Below are 27,748 nucleotides of genomic sequence, written 5' to 3' on the forward strand. Positions count from 1 at the left end.
CCACGTACCCCTTGCACTGTGTTCACATTCCCCATGAAGGCTCAAGTTCCATTGCACTGTGCTCACATTCCCCATGAGGGCTCACGCTCCCCTGCACTGTGCTCACAATCCCCATGATGGCCCAAACTCCCCCTGCATTGTGCTCACAACCCCCATGAGGATCCACGCTCCCCCTGCACTGTGCTCACATTCCCCATGAAGGCTCAAGCTCCATTGCACTGTGCTCACATTCCCCATGAGGGCTCACGCTCCCCTGCACTGTGCTCACAATCCCCATGATGGCCCAAACTCCCCGTGCATTGTGCTCACAATCCCCATGAGGGTCCACGCCCCCCCTGCACTGTGCTCACATTCACCATGAGGGCCCACACTCCCCCTGCACCGTGCTCACATTCCCCATGAGGGCCCACACTCCCGCCACACTGTGCTCACATTCCCCATGAGGGGCCACACTCCCCCTGCACTGTGCTCACATTCCCCAGGAGGACTCACTCTCCCCCTGCACTGTGCTCACATTCCCCATGAGGGCCCACGCTCCCCCTGCATTGTGCTCACATTCCCCATGATGGCCCAAACTCCCCCTGCATTGTGCTCACAATCCCCATGAGGGTCCACGCTCCCCCCTGCACTGTGCTCACAATTCCCATGATGGCCCAAACTCCCCCTGCATTATGCTCACAATCCCCATGAGGGTCCACGCTCCCCCTGCACTGTGCTCACATTCACCATGAGGGTCCATGCTCCCCCTGTACTGTGCTCCCATTCCCAATGAGGGCCCATGCTCCCGCTGCACTGTGCTCACATTCCCCATGAGGGCACACACTCCCCCTGCACTGTGATCACATTCCCCATGAGGACTCACACTCCCCCTGCACTGTGACCACATTCCCCATGAGGAATCACACTCCCACTGCACTGTGCTCACATTCCCCATGAGTGCCCACGGTCCCTCTGCACTGTGCTCACGTTCCCCATGAGGTCTCACACTCCCCCTGCACTATGCTCACAATTCCCATGAGGGCTCACACTCCCCTTGCACTGTGATCACATTCCCCATGAGGACTCACACATCCCCTGCACTGTGCTCCCATTCCCCATGAGAGCCCACCCTCTCCCTGCACTGTGCTCACATTCCCCATGAGGACTCACTCTCCCCCTGCACAGTGCTCGCATTGCCCATGAAGGTCCATGCTCCCTCTGCACTGTGATCACATTCCTAGTGAGGACTCACACTCCCGCTGCACTGTGCTCACATTCCCCATGAGGACTCACACATCCCCTGCACTGTGATCACATTCCCCATGAGGGCCCACAATCCCCCTGCACTTTCCTCACATTCCCCATGAGAACTCACACTTCCCCTGCACTGTGCTCACAATCCCCATGAGGGCCCACGCTCTCACTGCATTGTGCTCACATTCCCCATGAGGGCCCACACTCCCGCCGCACTGTGCTCACATTCCCCATGAGGGGCCACACTCGCCCTGCACCGTGCTCACATTCCCCATGAGGACTCACTCTCCCCCTGCACTGTGCTCACATTTCCCATGAGGGTCCACGCTCTCCCTGCACTGTGCTCACATTCCCCATTAGGACTCCCTCTCCCCCCGCACTGTTTTCACAAGTCCGATGAGGTCCCACACTCCCAGTGCACTGTGCTCACATTCCCCATGAGGATTCCCTCTCCCCCCACAATGTGACCACATTCCCCATGAGGACTCCCTCTCCCCCCTGCACTGTGATCACATTCCCCATGAGGAATCACACTCCCACTGCGCTGTGATCACATTCCCCATGAGGGCCCACGATCCCTCTGCACTGTGCTCACATTCCCCATGAGGGACCATGCACCTCCTGCACTTTGCTCACGATCCCCATGAGGACTCACTCTACCCCTGCATTGTGCTCACATTCCCCATGAGGGCTCACACTCCCCCTGCACTGTTAACACATTCCCCATGAGGACTCTCACTCCCCCTGCACTGTGACCACATTCCCCATGAGGAATCACACTCCCACTGCACTGTGCTCACATTCACCATGAGGTCTCACACTCCCCCTGCACTATGCTCACAATTCCCATGAGGGCTCACACTCCCCTTGCACTGTGATCACATTCCCCATGAGGACTCACACATCCCCTGCACTGTGATCACATTCCCCATGAGTGCCCACACTCCCACTGCACTGTGCTCCAATTCCCCATGAGAGCCCACGCTCTCCCTGCACTGTGCTCACATTCCCCATGAGGACTCACTCTCCCCCTGCACAGTGCTCTCATTTCCCATGAGGGCCCACGCTCCCACTGCACTGTGCTCACATTCCCCATGAGGACTCACTCTCCCCCTGCACTGTGCTCGCATTGCCCATGAAGGTCCATGCTCCCCCTGCACTGTGATCACATTCCTAGTGAGGACTCACACTCCCGCTGCACTGTGCTCACATTCCCCATGTGAGCTCACACTCTCCCTTTACTGTGCTCACATTTCCCATGAGGACACACACTCCCCCTGCACTGTGATCACATTCCCCATGAGGGCCCACAATCCCCCTGCACTTTCCTCACATTCCCCATGAGAACTCACACTTCCCCTGCACTGTGCTCACAATCCCCATGAGGGCCCACGCTCTCATGCACTGTGCTCACATTCCCCATGAGGGCCCACACTCCCGTCGCACTGTGCTCACATTCCCCATGAGGGGCCACACTCCCCCTGCACCATGCTCACATTCCCCAGGAGGACTCACTCTCCCCCTGCACTGTGCTCACATTCCCCATGAGGGTCCACGCTCCCCCTGTACTGTGCTCACATTCACCATGAGGGTCCATGCTCCCCCTGTACTGTGCTCCCATTCCCAATGAGGGCCCATGCTCCCGCTGCACTGTGCTCACATTCCCCATGAGGGCTCACACTCCCCCTGCACTGTGATCACATTCCCCATGAGGACTCACACTCCCCCTGCACTGTGACCACATTCCCCATGAGGAATCACACTCCCACTGCAGTGTGCTCACATTCCCCATGAGTGCCCACGATCCCTCTGCACTGTGCTCACGTTCCCCATGAGGTCTCACACTCCCCCTGCACTATGCTCACAATTCCCATGAGGGCTCACACTCCCCTTGCACTGTGATCACATTCCCCATGAGGACTCACACATCCCCTGCACTGTGATCACATTCCCCATGAGTGCCCACACTCCCACTGCACTGTGCTCCCATTCCCCATGAGGGCCCACCCTCTCCCTGCACTGTGCTCACATTCCCCATGAGGACTCACTCTCCCCCTGCACAGTGCTCACATTTCCCATGAGGGCCCACTCTCCCAGTGCACTGTGCTCACATTCCCCATGAGGATTCCCTCTCCCCCCACAATGTGACCACATTCCCCATGAGGACTCCCTCTCCCCCCTGCACTGTGATCACATTCCCCATGAGGAATCACACTCCCACTGCGCTGTGCTCACATTCCCCATGAGGGCCCACGATCCCTCTGCACTGTGCTCACATTCCCCATGAGGGACCATGCACCCCCTGCACTGTGCTCACGATCCCCATGAGGACTCACTCTACCCCTGCATTGTGCTCACATTCCCCATGAGGACTCACACTCCCCCTGCACTGTGCTCACAATCCCCATGAGGGCCCACACTCCCCATTCACTGTAATCACATTCCCCATGAGGGCTCACGCTCCCCTTGCACTGTGCTCACAATCTCCATGAGTGCCCACGCTCCCACTGCACTGTGGTCTGATTCCCCATGAGGACTCACTCTCCCCCTGCACTGTGCTCACAATCCCCATAAGTGCCCACGCTCCCACTGCACTGTGCTCTGATTCCCCATGAGGACTCACTCTCCCCCTGCACTGTGCTCACAATCCCCATGACAGCATGATTTCCCATGTGCTGTGCTGACACTCCCCATAAGGGATCACTCTCCCCTGCACACGGCGTCACTGCCTCCATGACTGAGTTTATTCCAGAAGGTACGTTAAACTAAAAGCAACCTAAAAGACTGAATAAAATGAAATGAAGAAAGAATAAAAAACAAAGTGGTTGGGGTGGGCAGGACCCCTGACGCTGCCTACTCCACTGCTGTCATCTCGAATACATAATCATGTTGATGCAGAAGATGTCGAAGATGAAAATTGTCACCATGGATTCACCATCTAGGTTTATGTCAATGGTATTCATAGTCAGCACCAATGTAATTCTCAAGAACCTTTGGCCTGACTTATCGATAACATTTGACACCAGGAAAATAATTCAGCTTTTTCTTTCACTCAGGTCTTTCACAGTTTCATAACTGATTTAAACTACGTTAAAAATTACATAACACCAGGTTATTGTCCAACAGGTTTATTTGGAAGCACTACCTTTCGGAGCGCTGCTCCTTCATCAGGTTGTAACCTGTTGCACTATCACCTGGTGTTGTGTGATTTTTAACTTTGTCCCCCTCAGTCCAACACTGGCACCTCCAACTTATGATTTAAACTATGTAACATTAATCAAATCTTTAAGATTATTCAAAACCAATTCGGCTGGAACAATATCAGATCCTAATAAGTACTTTGGCACTGCACTGTCTCATTTTTCTTCAATCTACATGGACTTCATGGGTTTCGGCAAAGTTAGACAAGCTTACGTACGGTGGACAGGTTAGCAAGGTTAGATCACAAGGAATCTCGAGGCAGGTCGCCATTTGGACACAGAATTGCCTTGAAAGTAGGAGACTGAGTGTGGTGGTGGCTGTTTGGCTAAATGTTGACAAATAGGACTCAATTAGTTCAGGATATTTCATCAGCAAGAATGTGTTGGACCGAAGGGTCTGTTTCCAAGCTGTACAACTCTATGACTCGATATTGGTCTGATCACAAAAATAGATATATGCACATTTCAAACAACACTGGAAAGCCACATGATCTGGCACAACTTTCACTGCATGCATGTCAATTGAAAATAGAGAATAAGTCTGTTAATCACTTTGATTTTTGTTCATGACAATATAAGTAGAATCTCTGGTTAATTTTTATTGCCTGATGTTGATGAATCTGTAATGGTCTCTAACTCTGGTTATCTGCAAACTGTTCCATTTTGAAAGGGGCTATCACTGATGTTCAAAGCTCCCATCACTAATTTAGGATTCTGAACATTTCTATGAACAACAGCCAAATGGTTGCTTGAAGGATAAGTTTCAAATTATATTTCTAGATCTGGAGTTCACAAAATAGAAAAGGAGGAAAGTGTCACAACTTCATGTTGGAAACTATGGACTGCAACTATGAACATTACTGAGGAGAACGAACAGGAAGAATGCAAACCATAATATAAAGCCAACAAATAAGAATGAGAGTGGAGCCTTGCTGAGGATGTCAGCAATGATCTTTGAATGAAAGAGGAACAATGCCTCAACCAGCTGCAATGAGTTTGGTGGCTGGAAGAAAACCTTTTCATCAAGTGACAAAGATTATCTATACAGCGTTGCTAACAGCAATACGAGTCAGCAATTTTCTACATTCCTATACCCAGGGATTACTGTCGGACCTCTGCTGATAATTGACTATCATTATGACATTTAAAAATAGGATATGTCCCTTGGTTTTGCTGTCTGTGTCAAAGCATCCTATCCTATAAGCTGAAGCACAAGACGCACTGACAATATTAGAGAACATCAGTATAAGAGCAGGCCATTCAGTTTCCCCAATAATGTTTCGCCAGTGAAACCCCATGTTATCAGTGCTTCTTGTGCTTCAGCTTACAGAATAAGATGGCTTTTACACTGACAGTCAAACTAGGAGACTTGTCCTATTTGTAAATGTCGTAATGATATTGCAATTACCAGCAGAGGTTTTATGATGATCCCTCGGAATGGGAGTGCAGACTTATATTGCTGTTGGCATCGTACATGAATTGCTTTAACATCATCTCTTTCTTTCCAAGTGGTCACTGTCAAATTGCAATGCTCTTATTAATTCCAGTACATGTGAATCATTCATTTCCCAGTGACTTTTTAACAATAGAGAACTGAATAACAATTAGCACCTTCACCAATGTAAATATCCCAAGGGCTTTGCAAAGGCAAAACAGATGCGAGCAGTGGAAAAACAAATATATACCTAATGAATCATTTTAAGCTGTTTCTATATAACTGTCACTCTTTTGAATCTATTTGAACTCCCTGCTGCTGACATTCCACTGTTCAAATTTAAAAGACTTTTTTGCACCAAAATAGTGTAATATACATTGCTGTTAAGTTGTGATAATGAAGAAGGACTTAAGTTTATTTAATTTCTTTCATTACTATCAGACATTGTAAATTGCTTTATTGTCGAAGAAATATCTTTTAAAGTGTCATCGTTGTTGGAAATTAGGTAAAATGTCAGCTCATTTGCACTTAATTAATTCCCTGGAATTGGAATTGACTTGAATTTAGTTGTTTTGATGTTGACTGAAGGATATATATTGGTCAGGATACCAGAAATAACTACTGCTCTTTTGTTTCAATGGGGCCTCGTGTACCCATGCAAGCAGGTGTATGGAACCTCAGTTTATCATTTCAGCTTCGAAGCACAATGTGGATGTAGAATAGGCTATTCTGCCCCTCAAGTTTGTATTGTCATTCAATATAGTCACGGATGTGTATCCAACTCTGTACCCTGTTTCCACTTTCTTCGCATATCTTTTGACCCCTTTAGTCCTAAGAACTACGTCTACATCTTTCTTGAAACTTTTGAGTGTTTTAGCTTCAACAGTTTTCTGTGGCAGTAAATTCCACAGGATCACCAGTCTTTGGGTGAAGAAATTCCTCCTTCGTCCAGTCCTAAAAGGCTCACTTATCCATAGATGATGAGCATCTTTTCTGGACCTAAGTTGTCTAATCCTGTTATAATTTTATAGCTTTTTCTAAGATCCTCCTCATACTTCAAAACACTCATGAATATGGCTCTAATTGATCCAGTGTCTCCCCATCCTTCAGTCCTACCATCCTCAGGATCAGACTGGTAAACCTTCTTTTCACTCTCTCAACCACCTGAAGAAGGGGCAGCCCTCCAAAAGTTAGTGCTTCCAAATAAACTGGTTGGACTATAACCTGGTGTTATGTGATTTTTAACTTTGTCCACCCTAGGCCAACACCGGCTCCTCCACATCTATAGCCAGAATGTTATTTCTCAGTTAAGAAGACAAAAACTACACACAATACTCCAGGTGTGGTCTTACCCCTGCTCGGCACAGTTGCAGCAAGATATCCATCCTCCTGTACTTGAATCCTCTCACTATTAAGGTTAATATACCATTTGGCTTCTTCATTGCCTGCTATACCTGCATGCTTACTTTCAGTGACTGGTGTATGAGAACACCCAGGTCTCATTTCACTTTCCACTTTCCTGATTTATCAATATTCAGATAATCACCAGCTTGTCTCTTTTGGGTACCTCACGGTGATCCACATTGTACTTCATCAGCTATGTATTTGCCCACTTACTTAACTTGTCCAAATTATACTGAAACTTCTCTGCATCCTCTTCACAGCATATCATCCTACTCAGCGCTGTGTTCCCTACAAACTTGAAGATATGATCTGTAATTTCCTCATCTAAATCAATAATATACACAGCAAACTTTGTTTTAAACATCATCTTATCACCTGGCACTCTCGATTAACCGGCAAAACCTACATTCCATAAAAAATCACAGAGTTTTTGTGAGTTTTGAGAAGATTCATAGCTCAAGTTGAGGTTCTGGATGTAGGTTTGCTCACTGAGCTGGAAGGTTCATTTCCAGATGTTTCATCACTCTACTAGGTAACATCTTCAATGGGCCTCTGGGAGAAGCACTGTTCATAATTCCTGCTTTCTATTTATATGTTTGGGTTTCTTTGAGTTGGTGACATCATTTCCTGTGGTGATGTCATTTTCTGTTCTTTTTCTCAGTGGGTGTAACAGCCCTGTTTACATCAATCAACATTAACCTGGCCAAGGAAACACTGACTACACTATTAGAAGACCCAGAGACACATACTCCAAACACCACCAACTTCATCAGCAAGGACAGTATCATCAAGCTAGTGGACCTATGCCTTAGCACACACTTCACCTTCAACAACAACACCTACAGACAAACCAACAGAACACCCATAGGATCTCTGATATCAGGATTCTTAGCAGAGATAGTAATGCAGAGACTCGAACTAACAGCTCTGCCAAACATCCAACCCAAACTTTGGGTCCGCTACGTGGATGACACCTTTGTCATGACTAAAAAAAGCAAATTAGAGGAAACTTTCAAGACCATATTACTGGCATAAAATTCATGAAAGAGGAGGAAAACAACACCAAACTGCCATTCCTAGATGTCACAGTAGAGCGATCAACCAATGGGCAACTTCAAACCAGCGTCTACAGGAAAACAACACATTCAGGCCAAATATTGAACTACAGAAGCAATCATCCCAACACCCACAAACGAAGCTGCATCAGAACATCATTTCAATGAGCCAACACATACTGCAGCACAGAGGAACTATGCAGAGCAGAGGAAAATCACCTATACCGAGTATTCAAAAAGAATGGGTACTCAATGAACACAGTCTGCAGATTTCTCAGCAACAAACCCGGACAAGCAGACAAAACACATCAAGAAACCCTAGCCACCCTTCCCTAGATTAAAGGTATCTCGGAAATAACTGCCAGACGACTCGGGTCCCTTGGCATCATGGTAGCCCACAAACCCTCCAACACACTAAAACAGCAGCTAATGAACTTGAAAGACCCTATACAGACAAGAAGCAAAACTAATGTCATTTACAAAATACCATGCAAGAACTGTAACAAACACTACATTGGACAAACAGGCAGAAAACTAGCCACCAGGATACATGAACATCAACTAGCCACAAAACGCCATGACCCTCTCTCACTAGTATCCTCACATACAGATAGGGAAGGACACCACTTCAACTGGGACAACACATCCATCCTCGGACAAGCCAAACAGAGACACACAATAATTCCTAGAAGCATGGCATTCCAACCAGAACTGAATCAACAAGCACATCGAGTTAGACCCCATCTACCACCCCCTGAGAAAAAGAACAGGAAATGATATCACCAACTCAAAGAAACCCAAACATATAAATAGAAAGCAGTAATCACGAACAGTGTTTCACCCAGAGGCCCACTGAAGATGTTACCTAGTAGGGTGACAAAACATCTGGAAATGAACCTTCCAGCTCAGTGAGCAAACCTACATCCAGAACCACAGAGCTTTATTGTATCATCGTGATCTCCATGATATCCATGCAGTCAGTTGAAGTGTGAATGATAAGGCTGTTTGTTGGTAAGTTTTATTTAAGGCAAAGTTGAATTATTATTAAAGTGATTTATGCTGTAAATAAAGTACAATAGTGATGTGTATACCTCATGCATTATGTTAGTGGTATTCTTACACTGATTGTGAGGACCTGTTAATCAACCGGAATAGTTGATTGACTGACATATTCCTAGTCCCATAAGTGTTACTTTATAAAAGATTTGCTTATTGTAACTACCTGGGATCCAAACACTAACCTCTGCAGCACTCCACTAGTTATTGCCTGTGCTTGGAAAAAGACCCATTTATTCCTACTGTTTGTTTCCTGTCTGCTGACCAGTTCTCAATCCATTTTAGTACATAACATCCAATCCACTGCAATATAATTTTGCATGTTAATCTCTTACGTGGGGCCTGAGTATTCTGAAAAGCCATATCACTGGCTTTCTCTTATCCAATGTACTAATTACACTGAATTCTATTAGCTTTGTAAAGCAAAACTTCCCTTTGTAAATCCATGCTAATGTTGCCCAACATTCCAAGTGATTTGGTATTGCATCGTTTATAATGGGCTCTAGCATGTTTTCCTCATTCTATGTTAAGCAAGTATAGGTAAGTTGTTGTTTTCTCTCTTCTCTCTTCCTAAATAGTCTAGTTACTTTAGTGACATGATCAAGGACAAAGTAGCCCATTTTACTGGCACCACATCCACCAACTTCATTCTTCTCCAATATCCTTCACCATTACTGAAGCACTGGCAGCAATGGGCTCCATCTATAAGATACATTGCAGCAACTTATCCATGCTCAATTAACAGCTCTTTCTAAACCCATAACACCGCCATCTGCAAGGGCAAGGGTTGCATATGCATGGGAACATCACCATCTGCAAGTTCCCCTCCGAGCAGCATTGACTTGGAACTATAATTCCATTCCTTCACTGTTGCTGGGTCAAAATCCTGAAAATTATTTTCTGATAACACTGTGTGTGCACCTACACTCCAAGGATTTCAGTTTTCAAGAGGACAGCTCACTACCACTTTCTTGAGGGTAGTTAAAGATGAGCAATATGTGCTGGCCTACTCAGTAACGTTTACGTCCCATGACTGAATAAAGAAAAATCCAAACATAAAACAGACCTCAAACAATACAATGCTTACTCAAAATTACATTCAAATGTTAGGCTTGATTTTTGTGCTCAAGCAGAAGTGGAGCTTGGGTCTGGAAACCAGCATTCAGATGCAAGTGTGTTACTATTCACTGCAAGTTAACTCTGACCAGGCCTAACCATTGTTGCCAATATTTAAGTCCAATAGTCATCAGTTAAAATACACCTCTTGTAAAGACCAGCACTTTTACCTCTCCATGACTCTTAACTATAATATTCATTCTTAGCTTTCATCCTTTGTGCTTATTCCTCTGCTTGTCCTCAGTACTGTCGACAATAACTATCAATCTAGTATCTATAACGATAACCTGAACACTCATCTCAGACCATCACTTTTACCTTTCACCACTCTCCTTGTACTGTACAATCAGGCACTCAACAATAGCACTTCTAACTGAATCGTCAGATTAGTTAGTATGTCTTCTGGCTGTTTACAGGTATTTAACTAAAGTAGCAAGATTCAATCTTCCAGTGTTGTTTTCCCCAATGTAAAATTAGATACGTATGGGAGAATGAAGTGACAGTCAGCTGGGGGTAGCAAATTGTGATTCGGTTCAAATAAAAAGTATTAGATGTCGGGGGGAGGTTTGTTATCTCGTATCTATTTCCTACTTCAACAAAATGCATTGTTAAAAGGATCTATGCATTATATTTTCTGAGACTATTAATTAATGGTAATTCATTACATCATGGAATAGTGGGTTGGGGGCTAGATAGAACATTGTCGTGAAGTAGAAGAGTAGGCTGAGTTAGAAATATTTTGAACTAAACTAGGCTGTGAAAAGGTACACTGAACATGAAGAAAACTGGGCAGAATTTTCATCTCCTTGCTGTGCACCTGTAAGAGCAAGTATGGTGACAAAATTAAATGAGAATGAAAGTCCCACATTCTTGACATCAAGAAAATGCTCCCTAATTTTCTCCAGAAGCCTTCGATGGAGAGTGCAGATTCTTACGCTTGAGTACTGGCAATGATCCTATTTTCATGCAGTTATATCTCTTTCCTGCCATGATTTACCCTATTTACATCTCTATTTCTGTTTCCTTGTTTCCTCCACTGTGCAACTCGACAGCACAAAACCCAGCAGGTAAAACATGGTGGGCACCGTGTGGCTCCAGTTCGTCGAATAACTGGCCCGGACTTCATCGAACTGTTTCACTTTAGTGACACAGTCCCCTCCATGCTCCAGGACAAATATCCTCCTCAATTCTTCATCCATTCAAGTCAGTATCAGTAAGAAACCAGCTTCACTACATTATGCCTGCTGTCGGACCAACTCCCGCACCACTTCAAGCTTTCAACACTTTACTCTGAAGCTGTCGGACACCTACAAATATATCCTTCTGCCAGGTTCCTTTGCATGCAGAGACAACCACATATCTCATGCACTTTACAGGATGCTTCCGCACTGACCTGGAATCACACTTCTTATGGCGCTTAGCTTGCTTCGTCAGTGCTATTGACTATATCACCAGGTTACAGCTTTTGTGGTTTAGATTGCTTTTTGTGGGAAAGGAAAAGGATGGTAGCTTGTGGTGGTGTAGATCTCTAAGCAGTAAATGTTTCAGTGAGGTATAGACAGGCCATTGGTATGACAATGTGCTATGTCAACATCCAAGCTACACAGCAGCTTATATGGCAAACATGCTACGCGTGCTTCAGTTAAATGGTGCTGTGTGAAAGTCAAAGTGGAAGAATCATTACTGAGAGAAGAGGCCAGGGCATACAGTCAAAGTCAGTCAAGGGAGTCATCTGATTACACGACAGGGGCTCGGCCACAGTTAATCCTACAGATCATGTGTAATTGGTCCAGGGATTACAGGCAGGTCAGACATGTTGCTGTTGGGATAGTGTGGGAAGGGGAGGTATGAGGTGGGGTAGTGAGGTAGCAGGTTTGGCGGGGGGAATGCAAAAACTAGTTTTTTTCACCAATAAGGCAACGAGAATGAGTCTGATGGGAGTGGATGAAATAACAATTGGTGGCAATGCCAGAGCAGGAGAGGTGGTAAAGTGTCCTCAGTGAGTGTTTAGGATGCACGGGGATAAGAGTTTTCAGTACTTTGGGTGGACAGGATGTGCAAGAGGTTTGAGCAGAAATTATGCATGCAAAACTGAGCTATTGTCGACCATACTTGGGAAGAGGCACATGCAGTGACAGAGGTAGACTGAGGGCTGGACCTTGGGCAGGCGGTAGCAGAATGAAGGTGGTGGCATTGTGCAGCACAGAAGTTCATTGTCCTTCTTATGGCACTGCTGGGTATTGTTTTTCACTTTGAACACAGCACTAACGGTGCTGCAAATTCTGTCCAGGCTGACTGGGCAACTTGGCATGGTTTCTTTTAGTAGTCAGCGGTAAAAAGCACTGTTCTTCTCTTGGCCACTTCATCAACCAGCATTTCTGGATTCCTGTCCTGTTTGCTTTGACCTGAGACCCTGCAGTATGAGAGATAGTTCCTAGACTGCAGCATGGATTGAAGTGTATGGAGTTGGGCTTTAAATATGGCCCCAGAGATATGTAGGTGGGGAAATCTGACCAGGAAGTTTGACTGAATACCACATAATACCCTGAGAAATACACTCAACAGTAATTGGGGTCTCTGGATGACTGGTCCAGCGATATTATCACTATGGCACTGCCTCCCTGTTAGTTACATTACTTTTACTGGATTTCCATCTTGTCATAAGCTCCAACTTGATTAAGACAACAGCCTCCTCTGGTTAAAATAAGTAATGGACTTTGTCTATCGCTTCAGGAAAAGTAGGCCTTGTAGACCTAATCAATAAAGGAGAATGGTGGCATAAATCTACCCAAGCACATGTTGACAATGGTTGGCATTGCATGCTCATACAACATAGTATGTTGTGGTGCGGATTGGAATTTGACTTAGATGCACAGAATGAATTCCAGTGAAGCCAGACCAAATTTCCACTTACAGTTTTAACAATGATTTGGGCAGACAGTCAGCAGCACAAAGAGATGAATAATCAAGTAGCCAGCTTAGACAACCCCATGACAATGTTCTACAAGGTTACATCTACCAGCAAGGGAAGAAACTCTTCAGACCTGGTGAGATAAGTGCAGTGGTAAAAGTGCCAGTCACACCAGATTGCATCAGATATCAATTACTTTTAGGAACAGTCCCAGTTCGAGTCTCAGCCACAGATAGTGATCTGATACTGGATCTGTGAGTGAAGTGAAGATCCCTGGAGTGCAAGGGGAAAATGTGGTGGAGTCATTACCATCATTCGAAAATTAAACACGAGGGAAATAATTTAAACTGAGGTCAGAGCAATAGATATATGACAAAGCAATAAAGGGACAATTTAGAAGACCAAGCAGATAAGCTCTAATGGAAGAAGAAAACAAGGAGAGTATTGAGACCACAACAGGAGAACAGATCTTTAATTGAAGCCATGGATGAGGTTCAAAGGATTAATAAGAGCACAGAAACTGGGATTCATTCAGAGAAGCTGTTAAAGAGCCCAGCTCTTGGTTTCTTCGACACAATGCAATTAGCATGAATCATCTTGGGAAAACCAAGTAAGTCAAGTGCAACCACCAATATCAGTCTCAGGAATTGGGCACAGTCAGGCATCTAGTTAGAGTGGTCACAGTCATGGAATCTGTCCAGGCGGTGGGTCAGGATCAGATCTGTGAGTACTGTGCAGAAACTGCACTGATATCACACAGTGCTTTGGTCACTTATCATTGGGGCTCTCCAGCTAAGTTGCTCAAGGAGTGGTCCACATATGGTCTGAGATTTCTGATAATAAACACCAAGTGGAGAAGGGGCTATCAGGGAACTGTCCCTGCTTGTGGGAGACTGGGAGTTTAATGATGAGGAATTGGGGCAGAATCATAGGATACAGAGGTGAATACAATATGAAGGAGGTAACACAACATAGATAGGGGATTGACAGTGCATATGAGGAAACCGGGACATACGGGTGGGTGGAAGGGATGGGGTTTTGCCATCAACAGTGAACAGCACCCTGGAGGATATTAGGGTGGAGAGTGTGACTGAGGGAAGAAGTGTGAGTGGTATAGCATGAGCCTTGTTGAGAGGTTACTGCAGTGAGTACTGGTGGCATGGTGGCTTAGTGGTTAGCACTGTTACAGCACAGCACGAGGGATCCTGGTTCGATTCCACCCTCGGGTGACTGTGTGGAGTTTGCACATTCTCCCCATGTCTGTGTGAGCTTCCTCCAGGTGCTCCAGTTTCCTCCCACAGTCCAAAGATGCACAGGTTAGGTGATCTGGCCATGCTAAGTTCCCCATTGTGCTCAGGGATGTGTAGGTTAGGTGCATTAGTCAAGGGTAAATATAGGATAATAGGGTAGGGAAATGAGTTTGGGTGGGTTACTCTTCGGAGGGTAGGTGTGGACTTGTTGGACCAAAGGGCCTGTATCCATACTGTAGGGATTCTATGATACAATGAGTGTGAGGTAGCAGAGAGAGATGAGGACATCTATCCTGTTGGAGTGGAGATGATCATTAGTTCTTTTTCAGTCTTGAGCTTTCCTCCAAACTGTGGAAATGACAATAACTCAGGTGGCAGCATCAGACTAAGATGGCAGTATCTGGTAGTGAAGTCTCCTTTGCCAGTCCTGAGAGAAGAGGACGGCCCTTCTCTACATTATCCTGTCCACCAGGTTATCCGAATTTTGCCAGAAAAAAGGGCATCTATTTCCCCTTGTCACATACCATGACATGAACCAAACTGTGTGCTGCCCATGCAGGGCAGCTCTGCAATGCTAATGCTTGTGTAGATGCATTGTGGTCTTTGGTGGTGGTGGCACGAGGAACACTGATATATTCCAGGATATTCGGGCAGTGGTGAGAACTATGATAATTGACAGAATCATATGATAGTGTGAGATGAGAGATAAACTTTCGAGATATGGTAGGTACTTAACCACGTTAGTACATGGCTCGTGAAGGGAAACTCTCCATGAAACAAATGAAAGCATGAAAGTTTTAGTTCTTTATATATTGAACACTGATGTCAAGCCGATGTGAGTTCATGCTGTGCACAATGTGAGCTCGTCAGAAAGGATGATAAATTGTGAGAAGAAAACTATTGATCGTCAATAGGATCATTCACAGGGATTGACCAGGTGAAACACTGATACGCTGAGGAAGAACCTTGTCAAGGTATCAAGACTCTCACCAGCCAACTAGACAACCTGTAAGTGAACCACATTGTCTATTTTAAGGACAAATACTGTTCAGACTGTGGTTAGGCCACCAGCAGGTTGTACCTGGTCAGTGGGCACAGGATCTCATCTTACTGCCAGCTCCTATGCTCAACAGCACAACAGAGGGGACCATGGCGACTGCTGCTTGAGGAAGATTCCCTGGAGACTTAGGAAGGCACAGTGACCTCGCTGAGACAAAGGTTGTGTAGACGTATAGTGGGGATTTGTGGCAGGGTGTGGGGCAGTCAGAAGCAAATGAAGTGTGGAGTCGACTGGCACACTGCTGGCCCCAGCCTTCCTGATGTCCAATGTCCCAGTGAGGCAGAGTGCCTTTGAACAACAGCTCAGCATTCTCCTTCCCCCACACAGTTTTAGCTGCTATGCACGCTGCATAGCATCATAGAATCCCTACACAGAAGCCATTTGAGTCTACACTGAACCTCCGAAGAGCATCCCGACCAGACCCAGACCCATGCCCTATCCCTCTAACCCTGTATTTCAAATTGCTAATCCATCTAACCTGCATATCCTGGACATTGGGTAATTTAGGAGAAAGTGAGGACTGCAGATGCTGGAGATCAGAAATGGGTTTATGCCCGAAACGTCGATTCTCCTGTTCCTTTGATGCTGCCTGACCTGCTGCGATTTTCCAGCAACACATTTTTAAGCACTGGGTAATTTAGCATGGCTAACCTGCACATCCTTAGACTATTGGAGGAAACTGGAACACTCAGATGAATCCCACTCAGACAAGTGGAGAATGTACAAACTCCACACTTACAGTTGCCCAACGGTGGATTTGAACCCTGGGTCCCTGGCGCTATGAGGCAGCAGTGCTAACCACTGAGCTCCTATGCTGTCCCCAGCATAGTACAGCCTATCTGCAGCTTGGTGAATATGTGATGAAGCCCGACATGGTCATTAATTGATCATTAAGGACCTCAATTAGCCTGGGATAGGAAGGTCAACTGTGCTTTTTGACCCAAGAATTTTACTGGAGGCAGGGTTACATCTGTCCCTGGCTCACCAGATAAATTCCCTTCTCACCTCCAAGCTCACAATGAAAAAAAAAACGCAAGACCCCAGCTACTGATTGAAAAGCTTTTGAAACCTGGCACTAATGGCATTCTCCAGTTGTGGTGGCTCATCAGAAATATTCAGATGGAGAGACCGATTTCCCAGGCACCCAACTCAATGGACAGGAAATTGTAAGTGGTACAATTATAGCTTCATAATAAAATGTCGGACTAAACAGGATTCTTCATGCAGTTTGGATATTCATTGAATTTTATCCCCTCTGTTTCTGTGAGAAAACAAGTACAAACAATTCCCCCAAAATAGTAAACATTTGATGACGTATAACCTACAGTTTTCAGTGATCTTGATGATTTGTACTTGGTGTATCTTCAATTGGAATCTAAGAACAAAGGAAGACTCAAAAAAGTTTAGTTCTTTGACTCATTTTGATCTTGTCACTCTGGTTAACAAGCACATGTTTAGAGTAAGGAGTGGGATGATTGTTGGACAGGCAGCCAAATATACCATTCCAAAATTTGGAGATAAGTAAAATTGTGCAGATAATACTTCTGATGGGGGATATTGGTAAGAGAAGATTAGAGTCTGGTTTCAGTCTTCATAAATCCATGACTGAACATTTCGATGAATGAATGATATTTCACATTTAGAACTAGAAAACAGGCCTCCTGGTCCAGAGATAGGGACATTACCACTGCATAACACGGGCCCCTCTCCAATTAGTTCTGATGTCCTAGGCATATTCATCTAGTCGCTTCATCAACAATCTTCCCTTCATCGTTAGGTTAGAAGTATGGAAGTTGGCTGATGGTCACAATGTTTAGCACCATTCAGAGCTATAGGGAGACGTTGAATAGGCTGGGGCTGTTTTCCCTGGAGTGTTGGAGGCTGAAGGGTGACCTTATAAAGGTTTATAAAATCATGAAGGGCATGGATATGATAAATAGACAAAGTCTTTTCCTTGAAATGGGGGAGTCCAGACCTGGTGTGCATAGGTTTAGGGTGAGAGGGGAGAAATATAAAACAGACCTCAGGGGCAACGTTTTTCACACAGAGGGTGGTATGTGAATGGAATGAGCTGCCAGAGGAAGTGGTGGAGGCTAGTACAATTGCAACATTTAAAAGGCATCTAGATGGGTATATGAATAGGAAGGGATTGGAGGGGGCCGGGTACAGGCAAGTGGGACTAGATTAGGCTGGGATATCTGGTCGGCATGGATGAGTTGGACCGAAGGGTCTGTTTCTTTGCTGTGCATTTCTCTGACTCAATGACTCTATGACTTCATTGGATTCTGAATTAGTTGACGTTCAAATGTAGCAAGACCTGGACAATGTATAGGCTTGGCCGTGTGTCACTTAATTGTGAGGCAATGACCAACAGGAGAGCGTATCTATCTCCCCTTGACATTCAATGATATCATCATCACTGAATCTCACACCTTCAACATTCTGGGGATTCATTAACGAGAAACTTAACTGGACTAACCATATAAATACAATGGTTATCATAGCAGCTCAAAGGCTACGAATTCTGCAGTGAGTATCTCATTTCCCAAATCCCCAAAGCCTGTCCATCATCTGCAAGGCAGAAGTTAGAAATATGGTGGAATGCTCTCCACTTGCTTGGACCAGTGCAACTCCAACAACATTCAAGAAGCTTGACAGCATCCTGAACAAAACAGTCCACTTGATTTTTACCGCATACACCAACAAATGCTTTACCTACCACTGATGCTCAGTTGTGTACCAAACAAGACGCACTGTAGGAATTCACCAAAATGCCTGAGACAGCACCTTCCAAACATACACCCAGTATGACCAAGAAGGACAAAGGCAGCAGATATACGGGAGAACCATAATCTGTAAATTCCCCTCAAGGCCACTTACCAACCTGAATTGGGGAATGTAACACCTTTCCTTCAATGTTTTGGAAGGGACAAAATCTGGAATTCTCTCTGTCCAATGACATTTTAGGTCCACCATTTGGTTCAAGAAGGCGGATCACTACCACCTTCTCAAGGGCAACTAGTTATGGGAAATAAATGCTGGTCCTCCAGTGATGCCCACATCCCATGAATGAATAAGAAAAAAACAGGTATTTACACAATTATTCTCCAAATGGTACAGAATGCTCCAAGTATCTGATATGAAAATGAAGCCCATTCAACTTAAAATAGTTCAAACACGAAAATAAAAGCATTGTAACCCATTTAGCATTTCCAGCCTGTTCGCCATTGAATATGATCGTGACTGATCGTCTGTGATAACTCATCAATGTGTTATGCTAGTCTAGTAAGTAGCTTACTTAATATAGTGGAGAAATGCATTACATTTAATATCAATGGATTAAATATTCAACAAGAACTGTTTCTAAACCAGAATAGAATTTGTTAATCTAGCAACATATCCGTATGACTACTTTTCATAACCAACAGCCGTCTCTCTCTCACTCTCTCTAGTAATATCTAATACATTAAATTCCACTAGCTTAATCAGAGAACTAAAGTCATTAAACTAGAACTTTAATCATGCTCAATTACATCACATCCTTGATTGCATTGCAGATTCTACACTGCTCACATATTCATATTGCAAAACAGAGATTTATTTTTATTCAATACTCTTGTCAAATAAAACCTGGAATTCATTGCTAATATTGGGGGTTGCTGCTAAACTTTAGGTTTTATAAGTCTCTTGTTCTCTGTAAATCAAGATTGATGAGAATGGAAATTATTCCATGACTGCCACAGGAATTATAATGCTCCTCAGGGATTCTCATATTCACCTCAGAATATTCCCTCAGATTTTTTTTTTTCCGTGTCTGAAACAAATAACTGTCAGCTTTGTTCAAATAACAGGAAAGGTTATTTAAAGGAAGTGTCTGTCTTGGTTTGGCATTGTCAGTTTTTAAATAACCAGTCCCTCAGTTGCTCTGTCAGCATTGTGATGGGAAATAAATGCTGGCCCATCCAGTGATGCCCACATCCCATGAATGAATAAGAAAAAAAGACAGGTATTTACACAATTATTCTCCAAATAGTACAGAATCCTCCAAGTGTCTGATATGAAAATGAAGCTCATTCAACTGAAAATAGTACAAACATGAAAATAAAAGCATTGTAACCCATTTAGCATTTCCAGTTATAAATACATAGAAAATTTTACAAATAAAATATCGACAATCATGTGAGAGTGGTTTTGAAAAAAACTGGCTTCGTATGAAAATGTTCCAAAAACTGTGACAAATCAAACAAAATGATTGTAAATTTTCAACAAACACCTTGATTATTTTTGGAGGGTAAGTGGGGGGAAGATAGAAGGGAATTCTAATTGAAAACTATCCTTTTATAATTTTTAAAAAAGATTATCATTCAGAACAGTCAGCACTTAACAATTCCATTCTCTTCCACGCACTGAAACCCGCACATTTCTTACCGAGACCATGTCTGTGAGTTGACATAGGAGGCAAAACAGTCCAGGTCTTTGTTTTAGGGTTGTAACATTCTACAGTGTTTAAAGTCTTCAGGCCATCTCTGCCTCCAACCACATAAAGTTTATCATCTATGACAGCAAGGCCAAATTGCAGCCGCCTGCCATTCATCACTCCAGCTTGGGTCCAAGTGTTTGTTCTCAGGTCATATTTTTCTATTGTCGTGGCACCTGATAAGACAATTAGGTGACAAGATTGTAACATCACTGAGCATATTGGAATCCTGAGTACATATTTCACATGCAGCTAAAATATCAGTACTAAGAGTAAGGACAATTTGTTTGAAATTCATGGAGATCATTTTATGTGCAGATATTCGGAAATACAATTATTACTGGCTGAACCTTTATTCATTCATTTCAATTAATAATGTTTTACAATGAAGAAAGGCATGGTTTGAAATTTTACTTTTGCAACTGCATACTCGACAGGATATCAGGCAAAATAGAAATCACAGATTGAACATCAGTATATTATGTATATTTTTGAAAATTGCGATATTGTTATTTTAGTAATTAGATTGCTCATACTTACACATTTCTGGCTTTCACCACTCTACCATTGACAGCTGTGCCTTCATCTCCCAGAGTCCAACATTCTAGAGTATTTCTGTATCAACAACTTTCTCTCCATCTTTAAGATGGTGGCTCAGTGGTTAGCACTGCTGCCTCACAGCATCAGAGACCTGGGTTCAATTCCCCCCTCGGGCAACTGTCTGTGTGGAGTTTACACATTCTCCCCATGTTTGTGTGGGTTTCCTCTGGGTACTCCGGTTTCCTCCCACAGTCCAAAGATGTGCAGGTCAGGTGAATTGACCATGCAAAATTGCCCATAGTGTTAGGTGCGTTAGTCAGGGGTGAATGTAGGGGAATGGGTCTGGTTGGGTTGCTCTTCGGAGGGTCGGTGTGGACTTGTTGGGCCGAAGGGCCTGTTTCCACACTGTAGGGAATCTAATAAAATATCTACCTGTTTGGTCACCTATTCATTGTTTCGTTACACAGCTCATTCTTAAACTTATTTTGAGAAAGCTGCTGCGAAATGTCTTGGGACATTTAACTACATTAAATGCGCTTTAGAATTACAAATTGTTCTGTGTGTCGCTAGCCTTAATAACATGCCAAGATCTGGAATCACATTGTTAAAACATATAATGAATCAGTTGCACTGCTTTTGTTGATTAATTAAAAATACTCTCAAAATCCCATTCCGGTAATTTTTAATTGAGCTATCATTTGTGAATATGCTAAATTAGCATTTCTATGCAGTTGTTCAAAAAGGCAAATTGAACTAGCTGGCCCTTTAGAGAGCCTCCTGAGTGATACAGACTGTAGATATTTTGCTGCCTAATGAAAGGGATAATAATTGGCTCCTGTTCTGATCAATACAGTGCAAAGATCCTGTTCCCTTAACAGGTGCCTGTGTATGGGATGGCGAAGTTCACTTCAATATGTTGAGCAACTTAATATAGACTGGTCCAAATTATACAAACATTTATCACTATAAGAGCTTAAAACATGTTGTTTTTTTTTAAAATTTAACTTATTTTCCTAATCAACCTATTCAGAGATATTATTATGCACCTCTAGAACAAGTGAGGCTTGAACTGGACCTCTCAATCTGGAGTAGGGACACTACCACTGCATGACAAGAGGGCCTTTAAAGGATTAGTTGAGGACTCAGAATTACTTATCCAGTGGCATTCCCATTATACCATCATCGCCTCTTCAAATGTGTTTCTATACTGCTGACTTATCAAGAAAACGCATTTGTATATGTACCAGCATGCTAGGAATGAATTTGAATTAATACCTCCTCTGCGAATTAAGTTTTGATTTTAACGTCCTTTGAGTCTTAAGAAGAATTTATAAACTATGGCATGAAAATAGTATGATTACAGTTTTTACTGACTACTAGATTGTCATTATAATTAATTTTAGTTTGAAGATGTCACAATAACATTTCTATCTTGCACATTAAGCTCAAAATATTTTTTAAGATTTCAGAGCCTGGTTTCTTATGTTCTGAACCAGTTGAATACTGATATTAGCAAGAAAGCTCTGCTCTTTTCTGAACAGTGAATTACAACCAGATCTGTGTGAGTATACAGGTATCATCCCAGAATGTCCTTCTGAGGACTTATCATTGAATACGCACTCCTTCAAACATAATGTGTGAGCAAGCAAAACTGGAATAAGGGTAGTTAGTATAAATTGTTCTAATAATATGCATAACTACAAAAGTTTCAAAGCGTTCCCTCCCATTAGGTGTTTTACAACACATTTTGAATCACTAGAACGAGAACATATCTTAACAACTATTACAATGGTTTTCCATCACAACTGCAATGCAATGAGAAATGAAATGCAATGCAACTAAACAGCCCTGCAATTGATCCTCTGCAGCATAGCAAGACAACAACATTCATTAAATGCAAAAGGGTTAATATTTAACTACACTCAAAATATTATTTTAATTGAATCTATTTAGTAAATGTGGACGGCACGGTGGCACAGTGGTTAACACTGCTGCCTCACAGCGCCAGAGACCCGGGTTCAATTCCCGCCTCAGGCAACTGACTGTGTGGAGTTTGCACGTTCTCCCCGTGTCTGCGTAGGTTTCCTCCGGGTGCTCCGGTTTCCTCCCACAGTCCAAAGATGTGCAGGTCAGGTGAATTGGCATGCTAAATTGCCCATAGTGTTCGGTTAGCGGTAAATGTAGGGGCATGGGTAGGTTGCGCTTCGGCGGGTCAGTGTGGACTTGTTGGGCCGAAGGGCCTGTTTCCACGCTGTAATGTAACGTAATCTAATCTAATCTAAAGATAATGTTTTGCTGCTTTCATAACACTATATATATATATATTCACTGAACTGTACCTTGTAATAGAACATAGAACTTAGAACAATACAGCACAGAACAGGCCCTTCAGCCCATGATGTTGTGCCGAACATTTGTCCGAACTTAAGCACCTATCCATGTACCTATCCAATTGCCGCTTAAAGGTCACCAATGATGCTGACTCTACCACTCCCTCTATTCCTCCACCTGACTAAGAACCCTACCGTTAACCCTGTATTCCTCATTCTTATTTGTCCTTCCAAAATGGACAACCTCACACTTGACAGGGTTGAACTCCATCTGCCACTCCTCAGCCCAGTTCTGCATCATATCTAAGTCCCTTTGCAGCCGACAACAGCCCTCCTCACTATCCACAACTCCACCAATCTTCGTATCGTCTGCAGATTTACTGACCCACCCTTCAACTCCCTCTTCCAAGTCATTAATAAAAATTACAAACAGCAGAGGACCCAGAATTGATCCCTGCAGAACTCCACTTGTAACTGTACTCCAGGCTGAATATTTACCATCTACCACCACTCTCTGACTTCGATCGGTTAGCCAGTTCTCTATCCAACTGGCCAAATTTCCCACTATTCCATGCCTCCTGACTTTCCGCATAAGCCTACCATGGGGAACCTTATCAAATGCCTTACTAAAATCCATGTACACTACATCCACTGCTCTACCCTCATCCACATGCTTGGTCACCTCCTCAAAGAATTCAATAAGACTTGTAAGGCAAAACCTACCCCTCACAAATCCGTGCTGGCTGTAATGTTATAAGGCAGATGACAATATAAGTCTGAGATCAACAGTAAACAATAATTTCATGCAATGTACAGGGGGCTCCCTGTTTCACGAACATCTGGCTTATGAGGACTCATGGTTTAGGATACGCTCTCGTATTGGGATGTAATTTTTAATATCCAATGAAGGAACAGATGGGCCAAAAGACCTGTTGCTGTGCTGTACTGTCTTATCTTGTATTATCTAGATCAGAGTGGTGCTAGAAAAGCACAGCAGGTCAGGCACCATCCGTGAAGCAGGAAAATCGATGTTGCGGGCAAAATCTTGTATTGTGTTATTTCCCATTCTTACAAATGGCTATTTAATATTATTCTGCATTGTGTTCTGACTTGCGTACAAATTAACTTGCGAACGGACTCAAGAAGAGAACCCATTCTCAACCTAAGAACTCCCTGTATTTTTACCAAATCCTTATGGTGCAGGAGGCCAATCAACCCATTGTGTCTGTACTAGCTCTTCAAATGAGTACCGTTACCTAGTGCTGATCTCCTGCTTTTACTCCATAGACTGTGGAGATAAAGTCCTGTCCTCAAATCGAGAGTATCCTCCACCATATTTGTGGTAGTGTCACCAAGCTAAATGGGACAGACTTCAAACAGATCTAAAAATTCAAGACTGGTCTCAAATTTGAGGCTAACATTTGCAATCACCCTCATCCAAGATCACCAAATTTAGTAAAGATGGGGAAATACATTTGATACCTTTTAGTTTCATATGCCTCATTCATGTGTCAAACAGTTGCACTGATCTCACTGGTGTGGGTGATCAGCATGATTCACCCTCCCCTCTGAGTCTGTGGGATCCTCCTCACTCTATGATGAGCACTTTTGCCCATGGCCCCATTCCTGTTGCTTTCAGGGTCTGGTTGGGAAGCGTATAATAAGTAGGTGAGCATCTGTTCTGCAAAGACCCTGCAGGGGTCTTGCCCTCAGTGACGACCTCTGACTGACTTTCAGACACCTCAGTTTCTATCTCCGAGTCTGAGTCCCCTTAGTCCTCAGGACTGGAACTCGAGCTTTTAGTGGGCAGGGTTTCCCATCCTCAAGTTGGTGCATAGGATGCTGATGGTGACAATTGCCTGTGCGAGGATTCCTGCTGACAGAGATGGTCTTCTCCTTGTTCTTAACCATGTGTGATATGGCAACCAAACAAATTTCCCACCACAAGATCAGCATTACTTTTTTCTTATTTTTAAATATTAACTAGTAATCACCCAAACAGCCAATTAAAAGTTGTTCTTTTAAGAATAGCTTACAGAATTCATGGAGAGTCATCACCAAGTTCCCTATGTGAAACATATTTCTTACTTAAAATGACACCCAACACAAACGTAACAATGGATGAGGGACAGACAGTCAGGTTATGACCCAGTACACAGTCCATGATTCAGCTTTATAGATATTTTCTAATCCACCTGTTTCAGAAACATTATGACTCAGATCTGGAACAGGTCATGGATCATATAGCAAGGAAACAGACCCTTCAGCCTAACTCTAGCTTTCCTAAACTGTACTAGCCCCATTTTTCTGTATTTGGCCCATATCCCTCTAAACCTTTCCTATCAATTGCGCCTGTCCAAATGTCTTTTAAATGTTGTAATTTTATTTGCCTCTACCACTTCCTCAGGCAGCTTGTTGCAATATGAACCAGCCTCTGTGTGAAAAGGTTGCCCCTCTGGTCTGTTTAGATTAGATTCCCTACGGTGTGGAAACAGGTCCTTCAGCCTAACAAGTCCACACCGACCCTCCAAAGACTAACCCACCCAGACTCATTTCCCTCTGTCTAATGAGCCTAAAACTATGGGCAATTTAACATGGCCAATCCACCTGACCTGCACGTCTTTGGACTGTGGGAGGAAACCGGAGCACCCGGAGGAAACCCACACGGAGGAAACCCACACGGGGAGAATGTGCAAACTCCACGCAGACAGTCACCCGAGGCTGGAATCAAACCCGGGTCCCTGGCGCTGTGAGGCTGCAGTGCTAACCACTCCGCAAACCTATGTCCTCAACTGGGACTTTAAACGAAGCCTCCTACTTCAGAGATTACCACTATGCCATGAGGCCCCTCTTAAAGTGAAGAGCAGGCACCACTGGAACCTGAACCCAGATTCTCCTGCTTCTAGGCAGAGACTTGAACCGTCTAAGCCAGGGCACTATCATGGGTCTGCTCCATTTCTTTCTTTTTTATATCTGGAAGTGTTATTACGCTCAATGGATCAACTTGCCCATGACCAAATCACCGTAACTTTCTTATTGGTGTTTTTAACTATGAACCACCACCAGTAATCACCCATGTAGCCAATTAGAAGTTTACATGCAAAGCCCTTTATGGGCAAAGCGAGCCATCAAAGGTGTTGGGGGAGCACCTATTTGACAGCTTTCACAAGGGAATTAGTTATTGATTCCCCATAGCTTTGTAGGGTTTATCACAGCCGACTTTTTTTGGGGAGGTGTCCCGGGGAAAAACTGCTTGTACAGCTCACAGGGGGAAAGTCAGCTGAAAACTGACCCACTCCCTGTCAGCCAGTCCCACAGCCAAAACGCAGTGCAGGCAAGTTAAATTGGCTAAATCTGGGACTTTAACACTCCTCCTCACTTGGAAGGATATTCCCACCTTCAGGAGCTGCTGCAGGCAATGTGATTGGCTGGCAGCTCCTTCAGCCCCAACAGCACCTGTTTGTAGGACTGCAGGAAGAAATATCAAGAAGATCGTGGCCATCTGAGCAAGACAAGTCCCAGAGTTTTAGGGAACGGGGAAACTGGGCAGGCATCACAGAAGGATATGGAGGGTGGAGGCAACCTTATAGGATGCATGTGATGCATGCAGGGTAACTTCCAAATGATGTTCTTCCATTCCTTCATATGTTTGTTCATGTAAGCTGATGCCTGACTGTGAATATGGCCTGTGTTGTAGCATAAGTATCATTGTCATTCAGCTCAGTAGGCTTGTTAACCACCCACCTAGTACAATGGGAGTGAGACAAGCTGATGTAGCATAGTGGTAGTGTCCCTACCTCTGTTCCAGAGGTATCATAACATATCTGAACAGGTTAAATAAAAATATTTAGCGGGCGTCTTAAAATACAATGGTAATGTCCCTGCCTCTGGGCCAGAGGATTTAACCTGTGAGTCATAGCTTGTCTGGACTTGTTGATTAAAAGGAGGAGCTTGTGGTATCCTTTCTATGTTAAAGTCCCAATGGCTCCAGAGGTGTGCAATAATGTCTCTGAACAGATTCATTGGAAATTATTTACAAAGAAGGGTTGGTGGAAGCACTCTACTCCCACTATTAGCTAACTAATTCTCAAGAAAAAAAGGCTGATTGTCCCAAAATCCAAAACAGTGTGACATTAGGAAAGACATACCAAAGAAAAGCTGGAAAATTAATGGCCTAATCAATTGTTATTTGTTGCAATGCATGTTTTAGACGTCTTATGTGTCATTCACATGTCCGTTGATATGACAAGTAACAAGAAACATTCCAATTTCTGTCTTGAGCATATTCAATGACTGAGCCTCGACAGCCCCCTGAGGAAGGGAATTTTAAAGATTTACCACACTCCAAGTGAAGATATTCCTCCTCCTCTCAGTCACAAATACTTTTCCCCTTACTTTCAACCATAAGAAGTAGGAACGTGAATAAGCCATTCGGCCCCTCGACTGCTACACCACCCAATGGGATCATGACTGATCAGGCATTCCTTATGTCCACTTGCCTGCTGTTTCTCATCACTCTTGATTCCCTTACTGATCAGGAATCTATTTCAGCCTTAAACATACTTGAGGACTCTGCCCCCACAGCTCTCTATGGCAAGGAATTCCAAAGGCTCACAATCCTCTGAGAGAAGAAATTCTTCTTCACCTCAGTCTTAAATTGGCATTCCTTAATTCTGGAACT

At 43.9% G+C, this 27,748-nt stretch overlaps 1 protein-coding gene across 1 annotated transcript in view; it reads right to left on the bottom strand.

Annotated features, from left to right (window-relative positions):
• Window positions 1-27,748, bottom strand: part of LOC122550513 (kelch-like protein 1) — a 423,308-nt gene that overhangs the window by 66,456 nt on the left and 329,104 nt on the right. The window contains exon 7 of the mRNA XM_043691355.1: window positions 20,149-20,373. Within this exon, the coding sequence (XP_043547290.1) occupies window positions 20,149-20,373 (225 nt within the window). The remainder of the gene's footprint in view (window positions 1-20,148; window positions 20,374-27,748) is intronic.

Source organism: Chiloscyllium plagiosum, chromosome 6 (genome assembly GCF_004010195.1).
Source record: "Chiloscyllium plagiosum isolate BGI_BamShark_2017 chromosome 6, ASM401019v2, whole genome shotgun sequence".
NCBI classification, from domain to species: Eukaryota; Metazoa; Chordata; class Chondrichthyes; order Orectolobiformes; family Hemiscylliidae; genus Chiloscyllium; species Chiloscyllium plagiosum.